Genomic DNA, 27832 nt, shown 5'->3' on the forward strand with positions numbered 1-27832 from the left:
AAGACGTTGCATTGCTGGAACATGTCCAGAGGAGAGCAACCAAGCTGGTGAGGGGTCTGGAACACAAGTCATATGAGGGGCAGCTGAGGGAACTGGGGTTATTTAGTCTGGAGAAGAGGAGGCTGAGGGGAGACCTGATCGCCCTCTGCAACTACCTGAAAGGAGGCTGTAGTGAGGTGGGGGTCAGCCTCTTCTCCCTGGTAGCAGATGATAGGACGAGGGGGAATGGTTTGAAGCTGCGCCAGGGCAGGTTTAGGCTAGATATTAGGAAAAACTTCTTCACCGAAAGGGTTGTCAGGCTCTGGAATGGGCTGCCCAGGGAGGTGGTAGAGTCCTCCTCCCTGGAGGTATTTAAAAGAAGGATAGATGAGGTGCTTAGGGACATGGTTTAGTGGTGGGATGTCAGGATTAGGTTAAAGGTTGGACTCGATGATCTCAAAGGTCTTTTCCAACCAAAGTGATTCTATGATTCTATGATTCTTCATGTGTACCGCAGAACAGCAGGCATTTCAAGATGCTCTGGTTTCTAGGTGTTTAAAGTATTTGGCTTGTCTTTTTCCAAGCTTGACTGATTATGGATACCAGCCATACATATCTTACAGAAAGCTGTTGGCATCTGTGTTCTGTGTTACTGTTTGCAAGTCAGTTCTTGAAGGCATTTTTTTTTTTCTCTTGGAGAGAGTAGCCACAGCAGGAACTTTGTGCACAGGAAGGTGTAGATTTTGTTTAGTAGGTGCAAAAAGTGTTTCCACTACTAGACACTTTTGGTTCCTGCACAGAGAAGTTCAACAGCACTAGCCCTGCACAGTCCTTAAAAGCAGCCTCTGAGAGTGCAGGGTCTGCAAGATTGGGGGGAAAAATACTTCCTTGTACATAAAAAATAAATTGAGCCCTTTTCCCATAACAAGAACCAAACCATCTTTTTCAGCTGTGACTTCATGGCATCACCTTTGCTATCCTCCTTACCCACATCCTATCTTTCCCATGCTTCAGAGCACAGGTTATGACCTAGATGCAGGCCATGAGCAGCAAAGTGCAGTGTGCATGGTAGAGGCAGTATCAAATCAGCTGCTCCACAGTAATGTCTGGTGAAGACTCATCCCTTTGAAGGACCTCCTATATGCAAATAGAAACCTGCACTTGGACAGTTAGTTACAACAGATCAATACACGTAATAGCTTAATGAGGAAGTAAGTCAATTAGTCCCCCTTCCACATCAAATTGATTGTTCAGGCCCACTGGGACTCCAGTGGTGCAGGACTATGTGTTGTAAGGCTAGTCCTGGTGCAGCTTGTGCTTACCTGAGCACAAAAATTGGAGGTCCCCACTGACTGGAAGCTAGCCAACATTATTCCAATCTACAAGAAGGGCATGAGCAAAGACCAGGAAACTACAGACCTGTTAGCCTAACTCCAGAATTATGGAGAAGATCACACTGGGTGCTATTGAAAGGCATTTAAAGAACAATGCAATCATCAGGCACAGTCAACTTGGGTTCACAAAGGGAAAGTCCTGTCTAATTTGATATCCTTCTAATGATAAAGGTGCACGCCTAGTGAGCAAAGGGAAGGCAGTGGATGTAGCTTTTGATACTCTGCGATGAGCAGGTTCACAGTATGCTGAATGAAGAACTGGCTGAAGGCAGAGCTCAAAGGGTTGTATTGAATGGGGCTACATCGGGCTAGCAACCGATCACCAGCGGTGTTCCTCAGGGCTCAGTCCCAGGGCCAGTTCTGTTCAATATATTTATCAACAATCTAGATGCAGGTGTTGAATGCACCATTAGCATGTTTGCTGACAATACCAAACTGGGAAATGCCGTTGACTCTCTGCAGGGACAAGAGGCCTTGCAGAGGGATCTGCAGAGATTGAAGCGTTGGGCAATCATCCGTGGCATGAAATTCAACAAGAACAAATGCCAGATTCTGCACCTGGGACAGAGAAACACTGGGCGCAAGTCGAAACTGGGAGAGGAGTGGCTGGAGAGCAGCCCTGCAGAAAGGGACCTGGCAGTGCTGGTCGGCAGCAGGCTTCAACATGAGTCAGCGGTGTGCCCTGGCAGCCAAGAGGGCAAACCCCATCCTGGGGTACATCAAACATGGTATGACCAGCCAGTCAAAAGGGGTGATTATCCCACTGTATTTAGTGTTGGTGAGGACACACCTTGAGAGCTGTGTGCAGTTCTGGGCCCCACCATTTAAGAAGTTTGTGAAGGTCCTTGACTGTGTCCAGAGGAGGGCAACAAAGCTGGTGGAAGGGCTGGAAGGCATGTCCTGTGAGGAGCGGCCAAGGGCTCTGGGTTTGTCTAGTTTGGAGAAAGGAAGGCTGAGGGGCGACCTCATTGCTCTCTACAGCTTCCTGAGAAGGGGAAGTGGAGAGGGAGGCGCTGAGCTCTTTTCCCTGGTATCCAGTGATAGGACGCATGGGAACAGTTCAAAGCTGCGCCAAGAGGGCGGTCAAACACTGGAACAGGCTTCCTAGAGAGGTGGTCGATGCCCCAAGGCTGTCAGTGTTGAAGAGGCATTTTTGACAATGTCCTTAATAATATGCTTTAACTTTTGGTCAGTGTTAAAGTGATCAGGTGGTAGGTCCCTTCCAACTGGAACCAATATATTCTATTCTAAAATTGTACCTGTATATGAATTACATTCAGTAGGGCTTTTCAGGTAGCCTGTATTCTGGTCTCCTATTTAAAATCTCTGTTGAAATTAAATCCTCAAGATTCCTCATGTCCTAGGCCAAATAAAACACCCTTTGTAAGGGTCTGGCGTCACATTTTCCACAGTTAGTAAAATCTTCATCCTCCGGTGTATGTCTCCATCTCACTGAGTGGGTAGCACCGTGAGACTTTCATCTGACTCCCACGTTCATCTCTGTCACTGAAGTTTCGTCTTTATGCATCTGTCCTTTGACAGTTAGTTCTAACATGCTGTCCCATTTTGGATCATGGTCTGACTATGTACCTCTCAGGCACTTATTATCTTTCTGATAATTTACCTTTCATTTGCTATTTTTCTCTTGTTCTTTTAAGGACATTTAAAATTATATTTCAAATAATTCTTAGTATTTATTCTCCTAATTCAAGCCTACTGTTTCAATGGTGTTCAAGTCATTCGAGTTCTCTATAAATTCTCAGTATGCAAAAATCTCTTTTAGTGCTGTCTTTAGATTAATTTACGCTGCTGCTTTCTCCCTCCTCCAGAGCACTGATGATGTTAAAAGAGAATGGGTCTTTACTAATCTTTTTCAGTACACACCTTCCCCACAGTTAACACAGCCATCTATTATCTTTGTTAAATGTCTTTTTCGTCATTTGCTTTTCATCTAACTGCTGACAACCACACTGATGTGAACACATGCTTCAGACAAAAATTTTTAGGGTGTCCCATATCAAAATTTTGCCATAATAAACTTGTCTCACTTGTTTTATAAGTTAAATTTTAATAGTTCATTATTTATTGTTTCTTGAATATTAATTCCTTGTGAAGAATCAACTCACCCAGCAGCAACACAGTCAGAAAAGATTGTATTGAATCCTAAGGTCCTAAACGAAGTATTACAAACCTAGATGCAGCATTATAGGCTCAAATAAGTTTTACACAGGCTTTGGAAAACAGTTCAGAGAAAGAAACTCCATACTACCAGCCATCAGTGAGCCAGAGGAACACTAAAGATTTAAGTCACTGAGGAAAACACTGCATGTTTCTCTATGCTTATGAGCTAGCAAAGAGCAATTGCTGTCAATACCGGCTTCAAAATAAAACCATGGTGATTCTAAGGCATCAACAGATTCCTCCTTAGAAGTATTGCACAGAGTGGTTGAAGCTAGCATTATCTCGTTAAGTTCAGTGTTTTCCGAACTTGTTTAAAGCTGGATAAAAGAAAGCACAGCTAGTGAAAAACAAGAAAGCTGGTGAACACAATGAAGAAGAAGAGCTAGTGAAAAATTAGATTGTTGAAACAAGCGTCTAAAGCCCAAAGCATTTTGTGGGGAAAAGCTGAGGAGCCTGAGAACCCTTAGTGAAAGCGAAGTGAAGGAAGTGAAAGAGCTGAGAGTTGATGTGAAAGATGCCAGTGCTTTCTCTGAGCATAATGAAGAGTTTGGAGGAGATAATTGGGTACAGTACCAAATAATGTTTTAAAAAGAATGTGTTCTAGTAACAGAATCTTCCCTCCTTTCCTCCCTCCCTGCCCCACCTTGGTTTCTAATATACCAAGTAGAATTGATGCTGATGGTGCACTGGAAGGTGGCTGGCTGAGCATTTTTCACGAATTTCAGTGAGAGGATGGGGAATATTCAGCAAGTGAAAAAGCCCAGTGGAGACTTAGACATTCAAGTACTGAAAGGATTAACCTGAGTCCATAAAACATGGGAAGAACATTCTGTAGGAGTGGAAAACTTAAACTTGGAAGAGAGTTGAGATTTAAATGTGCAGGAAACAAAATCATCAATCTGTGAGAAGACCCCTGGAGTACCCTGTAAATGAGTACAACTTACTTACATCTTCAAATACAGAAATGAAATATTTTGAAGGACAGGAAGAAGTTTAGGAAGCTGGAGGAGATATGTAAGTCTGCAGGCTGTAAGTCTGCATATGCTGTGGGAAGAGTTGTACAGTATTTTCATAGAATCCACAGAGCCACACTGAAAGCTGTAGAAGGGAGTTCAACAAGCTCATGAATTCTTTAAAGAAGTCAGATTTCATCTGCGTGTGGCCAAAGCCCTTACTTTCTGGCATTGTTACTACAACCCTTGATTTTTGACGGTATCTCAGATTCCTCAGGTACCCATGAGTACTTTTCTCTATGCCAAATACACAAGGATGGAAACATCTGAAATAAGTGTGAAAGTTGTTTCCTAAGGTGTGGCGATGCATTGTGGAAAGTGGAGATGTAACACCATATATCCAAATCTGTGCCACAGGACTGTGCCTGGCCACCCAATAAATTGTCTGTTCAGTGGCTTGCCAGAAAGCATCATGCAATCCACCTCTTCCCTCAGAGTAACATGAATGGCTGGATCTTCCCCCACATCAGCAGCATTGTGGGGACCAAGATTATTGCCTCTGGCATAAGCAACCTCAGTTTACAAGTAAAGCAGAGACTGTTTAATTACCTTGGAAACGTGGAAAGCTAACTTCTTTTCGCTGTTCTCTCTCAATTTTTTCCTGTGATGTGCTGCCCAAATGGCATTCTTTGCAATACTTGTGTGCCTCACTGCTTGCATCTAACAGGTGGAACAATTTGATCTTGGTAAACAATTATTTTTGCTGGTGCACAAGAGAAGAACACAGTCTAGCTCCCTGAGCAGTGCTAACTGTACAGCAAGAACAGAAGCAAAAGCAGCAAGAATTATTTTAGTCAATCAAGTCAGCAGATGTGATACATGGAAGAAATCTGCTGGGCAAGACAACATGATTTAACACAGGGAATTTTCTAAGCATAACTTAATTTAAAAGGCAAAGGAAAGGTTGGTCTCTCACTGTTATGCATGGAAGAGAGGGGAACAGTATCCAGCCTCCAACAGGAGGAAGGCTGAAGGAGCCCGTGACTGCACACTTGTTAAGGTGGAAAGCTAGACAGGCATATGTGCGAGTTATATGTGCAATCTCTATACACATGTATGTGCCCACACGTGTCTAACTGCCATCTATATAAAAGTATGGTAAGCAGGTCTGTGCATATGTTGACCTACAAATGAATGTGCACACGCTCAGACCAGATGTAGCATGAACGTTTTCAACCTGTTCATATGTGATCAAACTTGTGGAGGCTGCTGCCATTGCCCTACCTGTATGCTCTGGTGCTTACCGCTCCTTCTACGTGTATGAGCACACCCTGTGTGTGCTCTGTGGGAAATACATTCCAGAGGATGCTGTTTGTGGTGAAACCCTTAAGCAGTTATTTCCCTGTTTCTTTGACTCCAAGTCTTTTCCCCATTTGCACAAACCTGGAGATAGATACAAACTTCTTTGACCCCCATCAATCACAAAACAGCTCAGAGGTGCTTTTCTGAAAATACACAATATCTGCAGTTTATTTTTCAGTTTGGTATGAGGGGGCAGGGGTTGTTCAAGCATGGGCTTTTTTCTTAGACATGCATCCCATGGACGACTCAGGGCAGAGAGTCTCTAGTCCTTCACCAGGCGGTAGATGTGATGCTGGGCACCATGGTCACTAGTTGACACCTCAAAAACATATGCTATGCACAGCAAGGTCTCCTGTGTGTCCCTGTTTGTCACAACCTAGACAGAAAAGGAGAAAAAGCTGAGATGGCAACTGCTGTTTCTCTGCTTACATATTCCAACACATTTAACATAGAGCAAAATTTCAGTAATAGGCAAAGAACAGAGAAGCATAAGAATAATACACAGCTAGGCCACCACAACCCCCAATCTATGTGCCCACACCACCAAGCAAAGCACTTTTGCAGCATCAGGACCACAATGCAGTGAAGAGACAGGGAGGTGAGCAGAGTCCACTGTGGAGAAAAGAAAGCTGTGACCAAGTAGTGACCACATAAGTGGAAGCAGGTCCATTAGGTCCTCTACTCCCCACCGTCTGGTCTTGCAGATTTTAGCAGAGAGAAGGTGTTTCACAGAAAATCTCTTTTTGCTCTGTTTGTTGGGTATAGAGAGGCCACATCCTGTGGCACATCCAATCCTGCTCACATGTGTTGATATATCACAGCCATGAACAGTTCCTTCCCTCCATCTGCTCCTACTTGTCAGTGGTGGACACAGACCACGAGGATTATGTAGTATAAGTCATTTTACAGGAGACTTACAGGTTTGACTCCATTATGCCTCCCATCTCATACACTGTAGATGTCAGAAGGATGGCTGCTACACTCATGCATTCTTACAGAGGTCCTTTTTTTCTATGGTTCCCCCAGGAACCTTAGCTTCTCTGCAATGTGACTCAGTGTCAGCAGCATGGTGATGGAACAGTGTTGTCCTAGTTTCAGAAGCATGCACTGCCTACACTACATGGCAGAAACAAGTGAAATGTTGCACCCAGAGCTCCCAGCTCAGCTTCCCTCTCTCTGTCGCTGCACAACTTTGCACATTGTTGTCATCTGAGTTTGTGCCATACCTAAAGTTTCAAGCAGTTCTCCCCTGCTGGAGAAGATACATTTTTATCGGCACTAGCACCAACTCAACTGCAGAAGAAAAATATACCAGCTGGAGGCTTGAACTGTACCAAAGCCCAACCATTCTTGTGAAAACAGAAAGAAAATAGCTGTTTTCAAACTTGCTTATTAATTTTAGCAGCCTGTTTTTGGTCTATTCTGTTTCCCTACTTCATGATGGGGTTTGCAGCTGAACTAACCCTTCTCCTTTCTTCTGCAGGCCATTGCGAATTATACACATTCATATATATACAGAGAGAGAGAGAGATACACACACACACCAACATCCAGGTTGGTAGCTGAGGACTAGCAGCATGCCTTGCATTAAGCATGACCATTTTTCAGCTCAACAGTGGGGAGTGGGGGGTGGAAAATGCTGAGCCTGCTGCTCAGGGAGCAGGACTGCAAGGCAATATATAAAAGGCTGTGCCAGCACCCACAGGAGATGTCTCTCTGTGACAGGAGGCAAGGGAAGGACATGAGATTACTCAAAACATAAAGCCCCAGAGGAAGTGTAACTGTATGACAACTTTGTTCATAAAATTTATAGCAAGCACTGGCCTGACTGAGGAATGAAACATGCAGAAAGCAGTTAGTGTTCCTCAGCATGGATTACAGCACACAGACCTTCCATCTCTCTGTCCCTGCCCCCTTCATGCTTTTGCTCATCCAAAAAAATCTCTTAACATTTATACTCCTATTTTCTTCCAGATGCTAAAAATGAGTACAAAAGTAAAGCCTCCTAAAGGCCTGTGAGGTATATTATTAACCTTGTGTGAGGTTAATAATGTGTGTGGTTTATAGGTCAGGTACCTGAGTCACAGAGAAGTGAAATCAGTTGCCTGAAGTCCCACAAGATCTCGAGGATGAAATGAAGACCACTTGATTTCCATTCTTTCATACAGCCTCTAGCATCTCTTCTACTTACCCAACCTCAGGTTCTCTGGGTGAAGATCTGTGACATGTCTTGTAGAGGCGAGCACAGAACTTGGTCCATTAGGAAAATCCACCTTTTAAGCTGTCTTTGCCCTCTTCCCAAATTTAAGATGCATCCGAGCCTGGAAAGGCTCCTGGTATAACATAGACACTAATGCTGCTGTAGCCTTGTAGTACTGCCCTACCTAGAGGTTGCAGTGATTCATGAAGGTGTCACAGAGCTTCCCCCAACATGCCCCTTCCTTTATGTGACTCCATATTCTTTCCAGGTTCAGGATGGTCCTGAGGAAGACAACTTTTCTTTTTTTTCCTACCTGGTCAGTGAAGAACTCTTCCCATGACAAAATTATATAGCCCCTTAACAGTGCTATTGTTTTTTTTTTACCTTGAGAAAAGGACCAGGGCAGAGAAAAGATCACAATGTTCACCCAATAGTGGAATGAGCAATTCTTTCACTAACTTTTGCATCTTTCTCCTTCCTTTATCTCTCTGCCTCATGAGTTCTCCTTTATCTTTCTTTGTTTTTTCTCTCTTACTCAGGTCTCTCAAATTCTTCTGCTGCTTCTCTGCATGAGTTACTATCTCTAGAGCTCCATAAATGGTCTTGAGGTGCAATACACATCTGAGATACTAAGTTCAATTAGATGCTGAGCTGTAAAAGGAAATCTGCTTTGACTCACAACAGTGAACTCCTGCATGGGGCTTACATGTTTCCAAGCTCCAACGAAAACAGTTGAAAGTCCCACCTGTAAGATAGTAAAGTTCTCCAGCACACTGTTCATCATATACTTCTCAGGAAGGTGCTTGAGTTTATGAATGAAGTTTATCATGTATTCGCAGAGAGGGGAACGGTGAATGCGATAGGAATAGTGTCCATTTTCATAGCGTGCATACTCTGTCTGCAAAGTAAAACACAAAAGGGGGATATGGGGCTAATGTTGTCACATTAGTAGCATTAGTCACATAAAGGGACTCAGAACAGAAAAATTACAATGGCATTTTCAAGTCATTTTACTAACAGTGATGACCTGATTAATCATTCCTCTACAGTACTTCGCACCGAGGTCAGTCTCCTTGAGCCCTCTAATTTCTTCAGCTTGATTTCTTTTTTCTTTAGAACAGTGGGTTGCAGTTTATGAGCAGCAAACTGCCAAAGAGCTGTGAAAGGTAACTAAGAGGAGCAGACCAATTGTCAGCTATACTATGGTCTGCGTCTCTACTGGAAAAATGTTAGGTGTGGATATACTGAAAAAGTTAAAAACTACTGCTTTAGCAAGACCGGGAAGCAGGATGGTAATCATGTACTCAGGATGATTCATGGCTGGAAAGGACTAAAGCCTTATGGTACCTGTGAGAGAGAACATAGTATCTCTTCTCCCCCTTAGGAGAGGGTCTGGCCAGTGTTACACAGAGGGATTTTTTTGTTCACATTCACATCTTAGCTTCTGTATATTTCATCTTCCTTTGAACAGAAGCTGAGGCTGGATTCTGCCATTTCACAGCAGACCATTAAATGCTCCTTTCACCCCAAGAGCTTGGTCTCCTTTCCTGTGCACCATGACACCTTTCTTCAGCCAATCTACCCCATCATGCTCATACATAACCCGATTTCAGGCATGTCTACCATATGCCTGGAGATGGGTCTTGGGGAATGACTTGTAGCTTGAACTGACTGCTGACACAAGAACACCTGGTGTTCTGCCCACAGCCACTGCTCCTGCATCTAGAGGATCCTTGAGGAAGAGAGCAGCAGGCAGCAGGTCAGAGCAGCTCTCTTAGCAGCTGAATGTGGCATCAGAAAGAATCTCTTCAATGCCAGATATATCCATAATAATGCACCTCCACTGTTGCTCAAGCTGTAAGTGTACAAACACTAAGACAAGCCTCATAAAATCATAAGACTATAGTCTGTAAATTATTACACTCTCTTCATTAATGGCTATAATCTATAAATGATCTGTTTAAAAACACTGACGGGAATGAAGTGTTGCATGGTTTTTTCACCTTTCTGGACTATAAAACAAGGGTCCAGGTTTCCTAGCTTTTCTTTGCTCACCCAAAAACCCCAGAGAATCATCGGAGCTGAGTCTTACATATTCAGGTCTTCAGAAACTGAGATTTAAGGTAAAAATAGCAAACACTACAAGACCTTCAATGAAGTCCTGAGACAAGGCCATGTTGCAGGCTAGAGCAATCTTACACCTGCATGTCTCAGAAATAATAATCTATGGCATTCATCTCCCTGATAAGAAGCACAGGATATATTTTGCCTTGAGATATACACAGAATGCCAATACTTGAAGTGACATAACAGCAGCCAGAGAGGACCTTGCACCCAGGTGTCTGCTGCCTACCTCCACTTTCTCCACCACTTGCTTTCCAAAGGAACACACTTTGGTGGAACAGGTAATGACCATGTTTTCTGGGCTCTCATATTGGCTGGACACGCCATAGAAAGATCTGGATTCATCTTCAATATTGGTGTTCAAATCAGCCTGCCAAAAAAAAAAAAAAAAAGGCAAAAAAAAATAAAAATGGTTATCAATAAATGGTTGTGGTGTATTTTCACCATTACCTAAACGGGTCTTGCATAGCCAAAATTGTAAGGTATTAGAGTGTCCAGACCATCTTAAGTAGATCAATGTGCATCAAGCAAGCAGGGGAAATCTGAAGACTATGCATTAAAATCCAGCTCCCGCTTCAGAAAATGGTGGTGGGGATTTGCATACAGATTGGGGAAATCTGGTGGAATATCCTCTTAACTTTAAAAACATGTGAGACAGCCCCTTGCCTTAGCTGATATACTACTATAACTGAACAGTGCCAGGACAGCATGGAGGTTCTCACAAAGCATGTGGAGACCAGACAGCAGAGCACTGTAGAGACAGAGCAATGCAACAGCAATTGTAATAAAGCTTTTCCACCCTGAATATGCAGGTAAGTGGAAAGAGACAGAGCAGAGAGAAGGAATGTGTGAGTACACACGCACATTCGGCTCAGGTACTACGGTATGAAGAATATAAGTAGCCAGGATGCAACATAAGGAATGTAGGTTGCTGACGGATGCAGCCCAGTTCCACCTGAATACAAACCCATCTCCATTAGCAGCCACAGTTTTCCAACGTGTGTGCCTAAGGTTGGCCAACTGAAGCCTCACATCAGGACCTAACTCTTAAACATCACAGTTGTGTGAAGCTTCCACCAGGGGTCATTCAAAACACACTTATGAAAAGAAGAGGCAGTTCCCTTAAGGTTTGAAAATACAAAGGGTGTGTGGGAATGCCCAGCTCTGCTTCCTCCCTTTCAAAACTACAAGGGTAGAGCTTGTCTGTATTCCACAAGCCCAGGCGCTAACTTAGATCAGCAGAAAAGTAATGATCAGTTCCCATAGGCAACAGTGGACATGGTGTGAATAGGACTGCATTAGATGCTATTCTAGCATGGTTTTCTTAGCTGGTGTCAGTGAAGGGTTTTTATTCGTGATCTAGGGCAGCGCTTAGGACAAGCAATGGTAGGCTTGGAACTGGATCGCCTGAATAATGAATCCGCCTTTTCTTTGCCATGCAAAATACCTGTCTTTTCTCTGCCATGATATAATACTGTTAGCTTATTCCTCTTATGTAGCAACTTCACAATAGGCTTAAGTCAATCTAGAAAGTGCCAGTCCTGCCTTCTCCCAGTCTGTAGCCACACAAGCTCGCTGCTGCCTTTGCTCCACCATTAGCAATTGTACAACTCTGTGGTTAGCCAGAGAAGAGAGCTGATCCCAGCCAAAATAAATTTTGTTGTGGTTTTGGTGGGTTACTTTTCAGTTAGACAAGAAAGCTCACTTTGATCCCCAGAAAGCTGCAGGGGCTGGGAAAGGTGAGGACACACACAAAAGTTGAGGGCACAAAGACTTTTTTTGTTTTGACAGCAACACATGCTCAGGTTGGCTTGAGCCTCTTGGGAAACTGCACCTCAGAGTTGTACTTTGATAACACCAGGCTGGTCCTGACACCATGAGAGAGCAGTCTTGCTGTACCAGAGCAGCTTGTGCCTACCCATTCCTCCTGTACTGACACAAATGTTTCTATAGCTGAATTACAAGGACTCACTGAGGAATTGCTCAGCTAGTGCTCAGTGGGATCAGTTCCCTGACCTGATCAGAAGCACTTGTGTGTGTTCAGACAAAGAACATGTTTTGGGAGGATGGGCAGCAATAAGGAAAGCAAAAGGCAGGACTGCTTCTTCTAGTGAATGATGGGTTTGAGTAACTACAACAGTAACTAGTAACCTGCTAGAAGGCACTCTTTGTTGTCATTCCCTTCTGGTTAAAAGTTTTGCCCCTAGACAGTCGGGGTGGGCCATCTCTGTACCATAATGCTTGCCAGCAGCTCACATCATGCAGAGCTATTGCCACAGAAGAATTAACCATTTTGCCAACAGTGTTGCCAAAAGCACTAGCAAGAAAAGCAGCCATGTGATAATGTGCAGTATTTCCATTCAAGCCAATTCCCACAGATGTTAACTTGCCACTTCAGGTGTGTGAAGGAGGAGGTGGTGGAAATAAAATAAACCATCTCTCTATTTATTTCAGAAAATCCAGTTCCATTTTCCACTTCTGTGCATTCATCCCTTTATGTTTTCCTAAATTTGTCATCTCCTGCATACTATATATTCAAGAGCATCCTCTGGTTTATCAGGAGATAGTCGTACAAAGCTGGTAATTATTTTATTCTCATGTTTGCTTCTCCTCAGAAGATAGCTTCACAAAACAATTTATCCAGGAATAGGTTCCTGACTTAACACTTATCCCTTTTGGCCCCCATAGTTTTCTGCCACCTCACTGAGCTGAAAACAAATTTGGGCACACATGTTAAAATCTATCAGTAAAACAATTGGGATTTAAAACTTCTTTAAAAATCATTTTACATCCACATTTGTACCACTGATGTAGTGATAACAGCTGGAAGAAGATTGGAAGCTTTTACATTGTCATGACCACCTAAATGACTGTAATGCAGTGTTATGCTCCAATGGTTTGTCTACACTGGAGTAGTGTACGTGGGAAAATCCAGGCTAGCTGTAACCTGGTAGCACACGTATTAATAGGAACAAGGCACAGGCATTACAGACTTAATCATAATTCAGGCTGCCAAGTGAATTAATACGGTCATGCTCAAGTCCTTGCTGTTGAATTTTCCCCACTATAGTTATGCAGCTACTTTGTTTGTACCACAAATGTACATGTATTAGAGAGTAGCAATGCTACTCTATTCTGGTTTGGGTTTTTATTGAATTATTGTAATACTCATTTACATGTCAATGCAACTGTATTGTTTATTTGACCATACTCCAGCTGTCTGAATAAAGATTAATTCCTTCCCTTCAAAAAGGAACTAGACTAGGAGTCCTTCACAACATTGTTCAGCTATTTCCCTTGGGGGTGATAAACACAATGTATGGACCCAATTCCACTTTTCCAAATAAATTATCCCACTGAGTCAAAAGAACAAAGGGTCAGGGCTACAGAAGCTTGGTCGGACCACTGCTACATAAACATAGTGGAGGCCCTCACTGCAGAACCAGACAGACATTTTCAGGGTACCACTAGTAAAGTTAAGGTTACATTCCCCTAAACTCTTAATGGCAAATTAAAAAATAAGTGCAGTTAATATGAGGCAAAGCAAAAAGGTGCTAGTTCCACTTCATGAGAAAAGCATCACTAGCCCTTAGAAGCCACTTTAGATGCCTCCACAATTTGGCAAGTCTCCCATCAAAAGACCAGACTGTAGAATTTCACAGCTAATTAACATCTAATTAATCAACATTAATCTATCTAGCAATAGGCAAGATTTTGGTAAGACTGTTTTAATTAAGCGGTCCTTGACATTCACTAACATTGTGTACAATCAGGTTCCTGGAAGCCCTCTTGAAGTGAAGCAATGGGGTAATGTTGGAATGCCCTGGCATCTACACTGCACCTTTTATTCTAAAGCACGTCCTATATTATGGGCTAGGGCTGTCTTAGGGTGGTCAGTCAACAAGAGCTGTGCACCCACCTCCTTCTGTCACCTCTGAGAACCTCAGCCCATAAACATGGAATTTCATCAACTCCAGGGAATGGCAGCAGCAGCTGTCTGAGAGCTCCAGTTTACGTTCACAGGAGAATGGAGCTGCAGCACCTCAGATAGATACTGGCCTTACAGTTACAGCTTATTTACTTACTTACAGCTGCTGATTCCCACCCTCTCATGGAAGTTGCTGCCTCTGTACCAGAGATTATTTAGCACACACATATCTGCTCTTGAATTATTTGCAACCTGGTTTATTCATGTAAACTGAAAATGGCAATGGTGTACATGAATATGAGACCAAAGAACCACTCAGGAGTAAAACTCCAATCTGTTTTCCCTGCTATGGAGAATATTACCCCCTGAAGGGAGACAAGGCAGAAAATTGAGGAAAACCACTGTTATCTGCCATAGCCAAATTAACTTCTAAATATCAACTGGACACTGAGGTAAATCACTAATGGATGCAGTTAGACTTCCCAGGACTGCACCAGGACAAAATCATACTGTTCATCATGGGGTGTCTAATGGCCAAAAGAGCTACTGCTTTTAGCTTAACATGTAAAAATGCTATGGCCTCTATGCCTAGATTCCTATGAGCTCCTCACAACACCTAGGCCATCTGGACTAGAAACCACATTGTTGCTTTGGGAAAAGGACTCTTCCTTTCTCTTCACTTTCAGGGTTTCTTTCTCTGAAGAAAACCTTGTGTCAAAGCACACCCAATCCTGGGGTGAGCAGAGAAAGGTCTGCTTTACTCTGTCCAGTACATTCCATCCCTCAAAAGATGTGAGGGAATAATAGTGACTACGACTTAAAGGAAATCATCTTCCCAGCACTTCGTCAAGTAGGAAGTCCAACCTTCACTTTTTTGTCTGGGAATGCATGGACTTGTTGACTACATAACTGAATGTGATTCAGACCTGGAGACTAGGACATAGGTGCCTCAGCTCCTCACTGGCAAAGGCACTAGTATGTCCAACAACAAATGAGGTATCTCTTGAATACGTTCCTTACTCCAGCCTAAGCAGCCAATGGAGACATAGTCAGGATTTGGGAGAGTCCATAGCCAATGAGCTCAGTTGCCTTGCCCCTCCAGGCTCCTACTAGCCACTACTAGCAACAGGGTGGGACTGCAGCAGGCGTAGCATCAGTATTCAGCTGTTTGGGTGGTGTCCAGCACTCAAACAGCTGTTCTCCATCTCTTCAAGGGCAAAGGTGGAAGATCAAATAGATGAGGCATATTACAAGCTAAATCTGAGCCATGAGCCACCAACTGGACCATATTACTTTATCTGACAAAGTCAGGGTTCTGGCTTTCTGTCCAAGAAATTCTAGATGCAAAAAGCTGTGCACGCTCTAGCAAACAGCAATCTGATGTGTCTGGGATGCATTTAACTTAGTGTGCAAGCTCAGCACAGACGACATACTTGTCCATGGCTTGCCTGATGACTTCCAAACATACTGAAACTACAATTACTGAGTTATCCATGATCTAGCACATCTCAGAGGTCTACATATTACATGCAAGAGAGCTGATCTGCCCATTTTGGGGGAAATATCTGAGATTTCCTCCTTTCCAAAGAAGTAAGCAGAATTTTTAAATACCTACAAGACAAGATTTCTAGATGGAAGAGAAAGGATTTGTTCAGGGAAGGGCATAGTAGCACTCGACAAGCTGGTATTACTTTTTTGTTTTTGTTTTTTGTCTCTTAGCAGCTCTGCTGAAAACAGCTCTGATGAGGTTGAGTGTATAACTCAACTTCTGGAACCCCAAGAAAGAAACACTTACAGAAAAGTTGGCATTGTGCACTGTCCTAACCATATATGAAGCCAAGATTTTTGTCTGATCTTTGGTGGGAGTGAGTTTCACAACTGATTACCAAGAAAGGCCTCGTTCCCACTAGGATGAGGCCATGAATCAAAATTTCTCTGAAACTCTTACAGAGGGAAATGTGACCTTTGAGAATCAGTCTTCAGCTTATCTGAGGCTTTGAAAAGCAATGATTGGACAAGAGTCCAAATGGCACTACATGCCATGAGAAACCGTAGCTTGCACACAGGTCCCATGTGGTCAATGGAAAGGCATATGCTGAACAGTTCTTTAAGAACAGTCCAAAACGTGTGCCTCTGCAGCTTCAGCCTCCAAGAAAGGGGAAAGGGGAGAGTTTCTGAGCTAGCCAAAGACAGCAGAAGTCCTTGCCAACACTACGGGTAGCTGCGACTTAGCTAGTCCCCCAGGACTGTGTTACTTTGACACCCAGCAGCCCAATTCCCACAGCAGTTCAGTCTTTCAATCTGCTTTTTGCTGCCAACAATCTCTGAACAGAAAGTCCCTTTACATAGGGTAGCAACTGGTAGGAGGTGATGCTGGTGACTGCAGGTGAAATTAATGGGCTGTCAGATCCATTCTCAGAAAAATGTGCAAAGATAATTAAAATCTCTGTTGCTAGCTGCTGTCTTGTTTGCTGCCTCAGAAGAAGTGCCAAGGACAGAATGGACATGGAGACTAAACTACCATCTCCTTGCTCTCCAGGCAGTTTCTGCCAGGTCAGGATTGAAGGCACACAGTGAGCACAGCAAGGTGCTGAAGGGAATTTGCACTGCTGCTGTTTTGACTGGATTTGCTTGGTAGAGAGGAGAAGCCAAGCACAGGACAGCAGTCTCCAGCCCACCCTTTCAGACCCTTCCACAAAGGTATAATTCATTTACTGGAAATAAAACACTCAGTGATTTGACTGGTCCAGCGTGCCTGTCACTGAGGAGGAGAAATTTCTACATATATTAATCACTGGCAGTAAAGGTCTCCCAAGCAATTTCCCTGATCCACCCCTCTGCAGATGGCTGCTCTGGACAAAGTACTGCCTGTCCTCAATCCCTGCTTTGTCATTTTCCTTCTGGCTTCCACCCAGAGTCTCACAACTTCTGAAAGCTTTAAGATGCAAGTGCACCATTCTACGAATCTGCAAAGCCCTGAAAACGCCTCTACCCCAAACTATTAATAACGATGCATATAGGAGGAGTTCATGGGGAGAACCAAGTAACAGGTGGTAGAGATAATATTACACTGGAAAAGAGCAGAGCTGCCACTGCCCATGTGTTGGGAGCCCAATGTCTCACATTCATTGTCGTGTGCTAGAATGCACTTGGAGCACAGAGAAATGTCACACAGATGTCACACACAACCTGCCAATCCAAGTCCAAGAGTTAGTTCATTGTACCAAAATCAAGGATTGCAAACACTGCTTATGTTTCACACTCATCAACTTTTAGCTACTGCATAAATAATTTAAAGCACAATTGAACAAACATGAACATATCTTTCTCAGTCACACTAGATCCTAAGTGCTATCAGTGATGTCAAGAAACCCCAACCCTGGTGTTTAGAGTTAGGCTTCTGGTGCACAACAGATCATCTGGTATACTGAATGCTTAGTGCAGTAATGCCAGGTTCCTGCCTCAGGTTCTTCAAGCCTAAAACTACATATAGACAAATCCAACTTATTCAGTGCCTTGCTTTTTAAAGCCTTTGTCACCTGCAACCACCACTTCAATTCAGAACCTTTGAAAAATCAATCATATCTTCATGTCTCAAAACACCCCTTCAAGTATTTAACTCTACTCACCAATTTTAAGGTTATCGGTAATTTGCTTTTGGATAATACTTTTATCCTAAACAGTGCTATAAATTCAACAGTGTAGTAATTGCTTAATCCAACACATCTTTGGACATCAACAATATTTTTGTATAGCTGCCCAGAGCAATCAGGTAGCACAATGAGAAAGCATCCTAGCATATACTGTTGCAGAAGTATAAAAATGCAGGGGGTATAAAAATCTCAGCCTAAATCTAAAAAAACCAGTTTAACAGAAGAAAACTAATCATATTGCCTTATCTTTGAGAAGGGTTTATTGGGGGGGATGTTGCACTACACCCATCTATTGCAATACACCAAACTCAGGAATTCCCATGACACATGTAGCATGATGCATTACAGGTATGGCTCACATGCTTTGTTTAAGTATAAGACTGCATTACCACCATTTCAGGCATGTTGAATACAAGGTTTTGCAACAAAATGGTTTGGAGTTTTCCTCAAGAAAGTCCACATTTTCTGGAGCAGAAGTTTTTTTGAACTGCTTTAGTTATATTGCCTTAGACATCCTAGCTGAAAGCTTACAACAGGATTAATATAAGTACTCCTGTGAAACACAGTGCAAATCGTAGAAGCACCCCAATACCTTCTCATCCAGAATATGGCATGGTCTTTTCATCCCCTACTACTGTCTACACTGAGAAACAAATAAAAGACAAAATGATTTACTTCTTAAAAGCCTTAACAGCTTCCATTCAATTAATGACTTGTAAACTTAGCTTATTTGTAAGTGACAGCCTGTCGTGTTTCCACCAGTAAAACCTGATGTTAACTCCAGATAGGATTCAACAATGCAAGGGTACCCAAAAAATAATCAGAAAGTCAAAATATTAAACCAAGCCCAAAAATATCCCTGTCATTATAAGGGTACAGATGCAGAGCCCCAGGGCATCATGTATACGTAAAAAGGTGTTTCAAATCCTCCTTCAGATCCTTTATGCAAGCCAAATTTCAGTGATTCAATACCCTCTGAACACCAGACACCTCATGTGAGCCCAAGAAAGAGTCCAACTTCATGACATCCCATCATGTAAATCCTTCAAAAGCCTAACTTAGGTTGGTCTGACATGATGTGTAGGCCACAATTATCCTTCTAATATTAAAAACCAAACAAACACAATCCCCAAACCCAACCCCACAAGCACAAAAGCACACTAACAGTTTTGATAAATAAAATCACATTTGCAGTAGATAACAATTTCATTATGATTTCTCTCCTCTTAAGTCAAGGAATTCAAAGTGTTTTATTTTCTCTACATAATGTCTCCAAGCTCTTCCTTTTTGTTCCTGAAACTTCCAAAGCACTTCAGAGCAGGAGCCAGTGCTCTTCACCTCGGCATGAAGACTTTACTGGGATCCCTACCCCACAGCAGGAAGCAGCTGTTGCAGCTCCTACTTTTCCAAGGACCATTTCTTAGAAGTTATCCTCTCTTATTCTTTTTCCTTTCTTTTGTCACATCATACTTCTCTTTCCTTTTCCAGACAGTTCTTGGTAGGGCAATCACTACCCAGATCTTGTCAAGGATACCCTTCTCAGCAAGGTGCTGCTGTCTCTCCCAGGTATTTCTCTTCTGCCTGGAACCGGGCTGGTCTTTTACCTTTTGTTTCAACCTTCCCTTTGCTGCACTCTGACAGAGGCTGACATAAGGGACCCAGCTTAGTCGCACACAGTCTGCAGGTTGTAAAATTATGTGTCTCCAAGACTTCCTAACGCTCTAAGCACCAGACACTTGAACAGCAGACTCCCAGCCAACATTCTCCAACTTAGTTCTGGAAAGGCTAGGCTTGGGGCAGCTGGGAAGCTGCATCTCAAGGCACTCAAGTTAACTCTTCCTTCCCTTGAAAGCACCAGTTAAGAGGCATTCTAGTGCCAATTTTTATGAAGAGTATGAGAAACGAAAGCTCATTTCTCATCATCTCACTCCTGACCTGGGGTTGAATTATAACTGGTAAACTCAAGGTGAAAGGCTCCAAATCCCATTACACATTCCCTCAGCCATCTAGTGTGCAACTGCCCCAAGCTGCTATTATTTTTAATCTTGTAATACCTATGATAAGATCGATCACCACAACTATTTTGTTTATACCCTGAAGCACAGTGGTGCAGTTTTTGCAAATCTCAGCTAACTCACAAAAATCCAAATTGAGTGAGTAGGCTTTTGCCAGGCTGATTTCTGCCAACTTACCAGAAGCCATTTCAGTAATATATTATTGGGATAATCCAATTTCATTATATGTCCCTCTTATCTTTTGTCTGTCCTTTTGCCTGCAGTAAATAATGCATCTGTAAATTATTAGTACTTGGATAGCACAAAATGCAGATAATGAGATAGGAGATGAAAAAATGTTGCCTCTGACTGAGAAGTTACTCAACACTGAGAGACATGAACACATAAGAGTATGCAGAGAATAATTTAATTTAGATTCTTCTCTTACATAAATAAAGTTTTAAAGGGCCCAAGTCACCATTAGCAAATAAAATCTCCAGACACTAGTCAAGAACAACTCTACGGATGATGCTGTGAAAGATACATCTTGCTCCAGGCCAGAATGAGGACCTTGTGCAGTCAAGGAAAGATCTCCAGTGACAGTCGTGACTGTATTAAGTTGGCTGCACAGGGAAAATTGGCTGGGAGGCGGCAGTCTTGAACAAGTAGCAAGGCCACCGCTTTTAAAGTGAGAACTTCATAGCAAATGGGTACCCTACAAAGGGTCCTTTCCTTACCCAGAATTTGACAAGGAAGAAGGCATTAGCTGGGCCCCTTTCAAAGAGCTCCTTCAGGCCCCCTTTTTTCTCAGGGAACTTGTCATAGATCTGCCGGATATCCACTGCCTCGAGGTAGGGATCACTGTAGCTGGGGCTTGACTGCCCAATGTGCACAAACAGGTGTTTGTTATACTGCAAGAAGAGGAAAAACATGGAATTAGGAAATCATTCAGTACCATTCAGTACATACTGAACATTCATGATTCTTCACAGAAGACTACTGGAAGTCACTGAAGATTTGATTTCTTTGCTATCAATACATCCATGCTTCTTGCTTCTTCTGAAACATTATAGTTGTTTTTTTCCTATATTCATTCCAAAAGTATTGCCTCATGCTGCTGCTCTATAGTGTGAAATAACCTGAGATAGTGTTACCTGTCACAGGTCACTCAGTCATACATCAATGCTCCTGTCTTATGAAGAGCTGCCCGAAATCCCACAGCAAGGTACCAGCCAAATACTGTAATCTTTTCTGAAATTTCCTAATCTCAGACAGAGGAAATGGAACTGGCCCATCACCAATGTACGTCTCAAGATGCAGTATCACAAGGTTTTGTAAAACAGGCAAATCTTACTACTTCCATTTTATAGGTGGCTCCATGGAAATACATTGATGCAAAATTCATCCCAGTTGCCCCCAAATTTAAGTTCCCAGCACACCAGAGAAATACATGGCTTCATGTGTTCTTACCATCATCTGATTCTGGGTCTGTCCTCCAAGGCTGGATGGGACAGCTAGAATAGCCCGGCGAGGGCTGTACCACTGTTTTATCACCCCTTGAGCTCTGGTATGTGAACATCCATGACCATGGAAAGGGAGGCCAGAAGCACATGGCACAGAGCTGGCTATACCACTATAGGCAATTCTATCCTCTAAGAGAAGGATACCTTGTGTTTCTCAAAGATGGCTTTCTGTCCTTAGTAGAGCAACAAAGCAAGTATTTCCATACACATATAGTAGTATAATATATCCATGAAGAACAGAAGCTACCTGAAGACCAAAAATTAATGAGGGGTGGAAGTCAGGTGTGTATCTTACTGTGTCTTGGTCTTGTTGTTGTTCCAAGAATGCAGAGAATTCTAACATCCAAAGTTTGGAGCTAGCAACCCTTCGTCCTTGCCAAGCTGGTGCTGATGGGGAAGGCGAGAGGCCAGTAGGAGACTCAAACCCTAAGCACACAGGATTTATATAACAAAATTTAGAAAGAGAAAAGTTGGTAGTAACTTTCCAGTAGAGCACCTGTTGTCAAAGCTGACTAATTACATTTTCTTATTACTTCAGTCATCATGCAAAAATATCATTAACAAGGTCCTCACTCTACAATGGCTTGTCAGTTACCCTCTGCTAAGACAGCACTGTCAGGGTTGGTAATGATGTAAAAGACAATCTACCTGGTTTTCACACCAGAGAAAACATGTTTGGCAACTTTAAGAGGACCCTAAATGAGCAGTGTATCAGAGTACAAAGTATCAGAATGAAGCATCACCATTAATGGGACCATTAACCTTTCAAATGGGGAAACTCAGAAGGAAAAGACATTTGTTGTTCCACGCAATGAGAAATTGGAAAGGCAATCACGTTATGATGGAAAACAGTGTTCTAGTACATGCAGCATGGTGGAAGAACAGTGGAGATACATAAGTTTTTATTTTCTGCTGAGCCAGGAGGAAAAGGAACCCCAAAACAACCAACCTAAAACAGGAAACAAATTTTTTTTAAATAAAAAAAACTAAAAAAAGCTTCAGGTCTCTCAGTAAAAGGATGGGAACTGGTGACAATGGGAAATTACATAAAAAATAATTTTTGGCTCACTGAAATATTTCAATATGTAAAAATATTTTTTTAAAAATTAATTTTTAAGTGTTAATTTAAAACTGTTGGCTATTTTTGAAGTTGGAATATAATTTCAAAGCAAGGAACTACATTTCCTTACCTACCTGGTAATGGCAGCGGAGGCTGTATAGCATAAGGTTGTTGAGAAAAAGGTTTCACGCTACAGAAGTACACAAAGAGAGATGGTTAACAAAAAACCCAACCCAAACCAAACAAGACTCTTGACCAACCGTTTGCGCACATTAGATCTAGTATTTCTCCTGAGGGAGAAAGTGTCATAAGTGTCTTTGGGAAATTATCTTTCTGTATGGGCAAGAGAGGGTCATGGAGAAAGACTCAAGGAACAGTAAGGGCCATGACTGGACTGAGTAAGATCTCCCTGCAGGTGTGCAGCAGGCACTCCCAGAAGACTTGTTATTCAGAGATCCTTGTCAGCCTGTTAATACACCAGTGCCTATTCGTTTATTCTTTTCTTTCACAGATAGTTTTAAGTTTATGCAAGTGGATACACCTCTGGGCTGGATGCCTCTCAGACTTTTAGGCCCAGATTCAACACCCACAACTGAACCTAGCTTTCAAGACAGCTCAGCTCCATTTTAACACCACTGTAAGAAAAATCAGGAACTGGAGACACCATCTGAAATCAGGGGTAGCAGATACTTCAAGCTTCTAAAATAACATCTCACATTGATACTTCCTTGATTGCTGTCAAGCTAAAGGCCTAAAATCTACTTCATCTCTCCTAGGATGGCTTCCATTCTTTTACTAGCCATTTTTTCCCCACACGGTATTTTAGTAGTATCTGTTCTCACAAATATTAGCAACAGCACCACAAGAGAGCAGGAACACAGGGCTTGCCTAAAACACATAGTCCCTTCCAGCTGCTTATCCTTAAGTTGGCTTAAATTGCTCTTGTTAGGCTATGTGATAAAAAGTGAGTCTCCATACAAACAAATGAGCACAGAGGAACAATGGCAGGCAGAGCAACCTGAATAATACTCTGCACAACTACACTCAGCGCTGTCACTGGTGAAGGATCAGCCCACCAAAGGGTTGTCTCCACATGGGGCAGGGGAGCCCCAGTAATCCCAAAAGAGAAACTGAGCCCCTGCCAGGGCTGTCACAGGACAGCCATCGTCCTCATCATCCAGGTGTGAAACAAACCCAGTCAGCCAGCTGGGGAGGCTTACAAACCAGTCACCTTACAAACTGCCTAGGGGTTACTGCCTAGATGGTAAGGGACACACTATGGAATGCAGGGGAAGGGCATTTTGGGATTGCACAAGATTTATTATGGGGATGAATATGGCAATAAAAGGTGCCAGTTGCATGTAAGAAGGGCAGTACTACTGCACCTTCTCAGTGCAGTCAGTGCTATATCTTCTCACTAAATTCTATCTCTAATTGTTTTCCTGCATGAGGAGCTCTCAGGTCTGTGAGTATTTTTTTCTGGAGTGCCAGCAGCAAGCGAGGGTGTGATCACTAGCCATTATCAAGCCAGACTGGCCAGCAAGTAGATGGCTTGGGAGCCACCTGTGTGTGTCCTCAGAGGTTAGGATGCTTTCAGAGGGACCAACAGATTCAGGCCAAATGACGGAGACTGTGGAGTCTGGAGGTTGACTGAAAGATGGGTTTGTGTGTGTTTACCTCTGTGGGAAGATCCAGCGAAGATCCAGCTACTGGGTGGACTTTGTCTCTAAACCCAGTTACTAGAGAGATTCACAGCGTGTGCATGTGTCTGTGCACGTGCACGTGCGTGTGTGTGCATGCAAGCGAGAGACCTGTACCAGCACCTGGAGCGGTGCTGTGGCCTTGGGGGCTCACCTGCCTGGGTGCCAGCGCACAGGGAGGCAGGGGATCCCAGGGCAGTTACCGGATGGACCTACAGTGCATGTGTATTTCCCACTAACATACCTTCACCCTCATCAGCCAGAAAGGGGTACAGGATGAGGCTGTTGGTGCTGTTTGTATTTGTGTGAGTGCTGAGCATCATCTGTCTGTGCTGTTCTGTGTGGCCAGTCATGTGTATATGTGTAATGTATATGCATATTTATGTGCGCGCCTACTGGGAATACATGCTCAGCCTCACTACTGGTTGAACTTTGAAGCATGGAGCTGCAGCAGCCTCGCCTCTATCGGGCTAGATTCAGCAGCTCACCAGAATAACCCCTATTAGGCTGCTTCAGTCATGGGACACATTAAAGGGGTGTAATCCATGTTGAAGGTACCATAGGAAGACATAGGGTTTTATCTATTCAAGATTCTCTCATGACTCTCAGTTTGTCTTCAGCCATGGGTCTTAAGTCTCAGACCCATGATCAAGGAATCTGTCTGAGAGCAAAGACTACATTTTCTTAGCATTTTATAAATCTTGTAATAGTTAATGGTGTTCTCAGGCAGCATAGACGAAGTGGCAGAAGCACCTGCTTTGGATGCTCATGTGAAGGAATACTCACTCTTGGGAAGATCCAGCTTGGCCTGGCAAAGCTCCTTGCCAAAACTGCAAGAGAACAACATACAGGCAGAAGTCACCACTTTTAAGACAGATATGAAAAGCAAGGCTTGCTCCTTTCTGAGGAAAGAAACTGCAAGCTCACAGACTTTTAAAGATGTAACTGAACTATATCTCTTCTTCCACTTTCCTGGTCTCATCCTTGTGGAGGTGCTGACTGGTCTTTGTTTTCTTTCTACACACTACTACTAGTGACATGCAAGCAACTGACCCAATAGTGGTTTTTAATGTTAAATACTATCTATGTATCTTGTGCCTCTGTCTCCACAGCTTTAATGATGCTCACTTTCTTAGAGGGACCATATTCCCCAGGAAAGCTCCACAGGAGCAAAAGCTCACTAGACTCAACTCAAAGGTTAGGGGATGCTGAAAGGCCTCCTCTATTAAGGATTTTATAGAAGGGACATCAATTTGTAATCTAAGCCCCCAGGATGATCTTGGGAATTATAAGCTTGAGAAAGAGTCAGGATGGCCCAAATGGTTTTAATCTGGACTAAGAAAGTGATACAGACACCTAAAAATATTTCAGGCAGCTGAAAACCCAAAGGATCTGATTGTTCTCTCACTTGTGTAATTTTTTAAAAAAGCATACAGTGAAACTCTGTTGTTTCACATCAGTGTGAGCAAAGAATCAGACCCAAACTGTTGAAGCCATATGACAGATTCGCTCTACAAAGACAATGCCTTTTGGCCCATTCTTCCTGATGTTCTCAGGATTTTCGTGAGCAGATCCCAACACCCTTTCAAATACTCAAGTGTCTTCAGCCCAACTCCTCCAAGACACTGATTCACTCACCCCAGAAACAGCAGGGTAGGCTGGTCGTGGGAGACCAGGCAAGGCCATTTTACTATGGAAGGCAGTTGCAGAGATAATCTGGGCAGATGACATTGTAGCCATACTCTGCATGGCTTTATCTTTAGCTGCCTGATCCTATGGGCAAGAGTAGAAACAGGAAAAACAGAATTATTATAATGATAAACAAGTTGCCTGGTCTAATGCTGCATAACCAGGATTCTCACCAGCTGCTTTGTAGAGAGCAAGCATCTCTGAAAACCTGGGCAGCAGACTCACCAATAACTGTCCTAAGAATTCTTCATAGCATGTAAGTCTTTCACCCATTACTATAGCTTCAGATGTGATTAATCATCCCTTCTGAAATGCTGGGATCACTGGTGTAGAAACCTGCTAAGCATTTATCCTTTCTGTCCAAGGACTTTCCACCACACAGCCGAAATGTTTTGTTATGGAAAGTACAATCTTAATTGACTCGTGTTTTAATCATCGGTAAGAATATTCAATGGGACACTCTTGCTTATCAAAAAAAAACCTCTAAAAAACAAGCTCACAAAAGGAGTTTTTCATCAGCACTGCAAAAAGACTACCTCAGTTTGGGACTGCATTTGTCTCAGGTAGAGTTGATAGTTTTATTCCCATCCCTGGGGAAACAGGAAATCTTAATAACCTCCCAGGGCACATATGCAAGGACATTCCTTTTTGCATTTTAACCAGGCCGTAGAATTGCACACATTTTTACAGGCAATGACAGTGCAACAACTAGGGGGTCTGATATATGTTTAAAACAAATAGCATTCTTTGTTTCTTCTTCCAAGGAATAAATAGACAAACAGAAGCATTTCCCCACATTCTGCCTTTCCTCCTACATCACCTACAATTAATCTTCAACCTTCAAATACTCCACATTTATCTGTGGCATTATAATGGCAATGCCATAGATGAATTCATGGCTTGGAGAGACTGCTGAAAGAGGTGAGCTCTTTCTGTCCTCATCAGGAATTCTCACTTCCCACTTGGATTCATTGAACTGCAGCAAGTTCTCACCCTTGGGTCTCCATTCTCTCTAACCCCTCCACTTTCTCAAAGGTTTTCTGAAGTTTGAAGCCCAGGGATTCTTAAGTGTCTAACACAAAAACATTTGGAGGAGGCATAACAAAAGCTCAAGAATAAATTATAACAGTTAAGTGGAACAATCAGTAGGAATGGGCAATACTTGCATATCTTCTTTTTTACAGTATCTGTGACTCCTGTTAGTACTATTCAAGTGAATGGAAAGGAAACATTTTAATTGCTGAGAAAGTTGCTAAGATTCTCCAAAGCTATGGGAAAGTTTTTCAGAATCCAGTTTAAGTGATGCTTTAGGGAATACTTTAAGGATTACCTACAACATGTTTTAAGGGTAAGGATTCTTTTCTGGCTTTTTCATGATTTACATAAAGACCATTTCCCAGTTGCCACTGCAGAAAAGGACTTTTTTCCTCCCCTTACTTTCTCACTAGAAAAATCATATTTGTCTACCTGAATTTATACATGAGTTTATGGGGAAGAAGCATTTACTTGTGGAAGCATTACAGTTAAGAAAAAATTAAGAAGGGAAAATATTTTATCTATTAGCCCCTGTTGTGTTTTTCTGTTTTGTTTAAATGCCTGATAGACAGCTGGAAAAAGCATGTTTTTGTGAAAGACACCTCCTTTCTCTTTCAGCTAGCAGTTCTGTATTCATTTGTATCGTGTTTCAGGTACAAAAAAAAAAAAAAAAAAAAAAAATAAGAAAATGAAGCAACAAAATTTTTTACCAAACATTTGAAATGCCTTTTATTATTCTCAAAACACATAATCATAATGCCACCACCGCAATTTCCCTCTTTTTCCTTAGTACAAGTGTTATCTATTAGCCACCCAGGACATGGAAAACTACTGATTTCTGGGAACAGACTTTTCTCCAAGCTTTACCTTACTTTCCCACCTCTCTGTTACAGGCACACTTAGAGAAGACACCCCAATTTGTTTGGAGACAGTAGTATTACAGTAATTGGTCTGAAAAGTCAGCGTGTAGCTGCTATGATCTCTAGGATATAAATATGAACATGTATACTCGCTACGGAAAATGAACAGTGATAGAAGAACACACAGCTATCAGCAG

General features: G+C 42.6%; 1 protein-coding gene across 1 annotated transcript in view; it reads right to left on the bottom strand.

Moving 5' to 3' along the window:
• Positions 1–6131: 6131 nt before the first annotated feature.
• The window catches only part of TEAD4 (TEA domain transcription factor 4), a 48317-nt gene continuing 26616 nt past the window's right edge, over positions 6132–27832 (bottom strand). The window contains 9 exon segments of the mRNA XM_035897131.1: positions 6132–6245; positions 8815–8967; positions 10423–10563; positions 20506–20679; positions 21587–21717; positions 22486–22541; positions 24838–24881; positions 25690–25824; positions 27178–27207. Of these exon segments, the coding sequence (XP_035753024.1) occupies positions 6132–6245; positions 8815–8967; positions 10423–10563; positions 20506–20679; positions 21587–21717; positions 22486–22541; positions 24838–24881; positions 25690–25824; positions 27178–27207 (978 nt within the window).

This window comes from Egretta garzetta, unplaced genomic scaffold (genome assembly GCF_000687185.1).
Source record: "Egretta garzetta isolate BGI_Z169 unplaced genomic scaffold, ASM68718v1 scaffold797, whole genome shotgun sequence".
Lineage (NCBI taxonomy): Eukaryota > Metazoa > Chordata > Aves > Pelecaniformes > Ardeidae > Egretta > Egretta garzetta.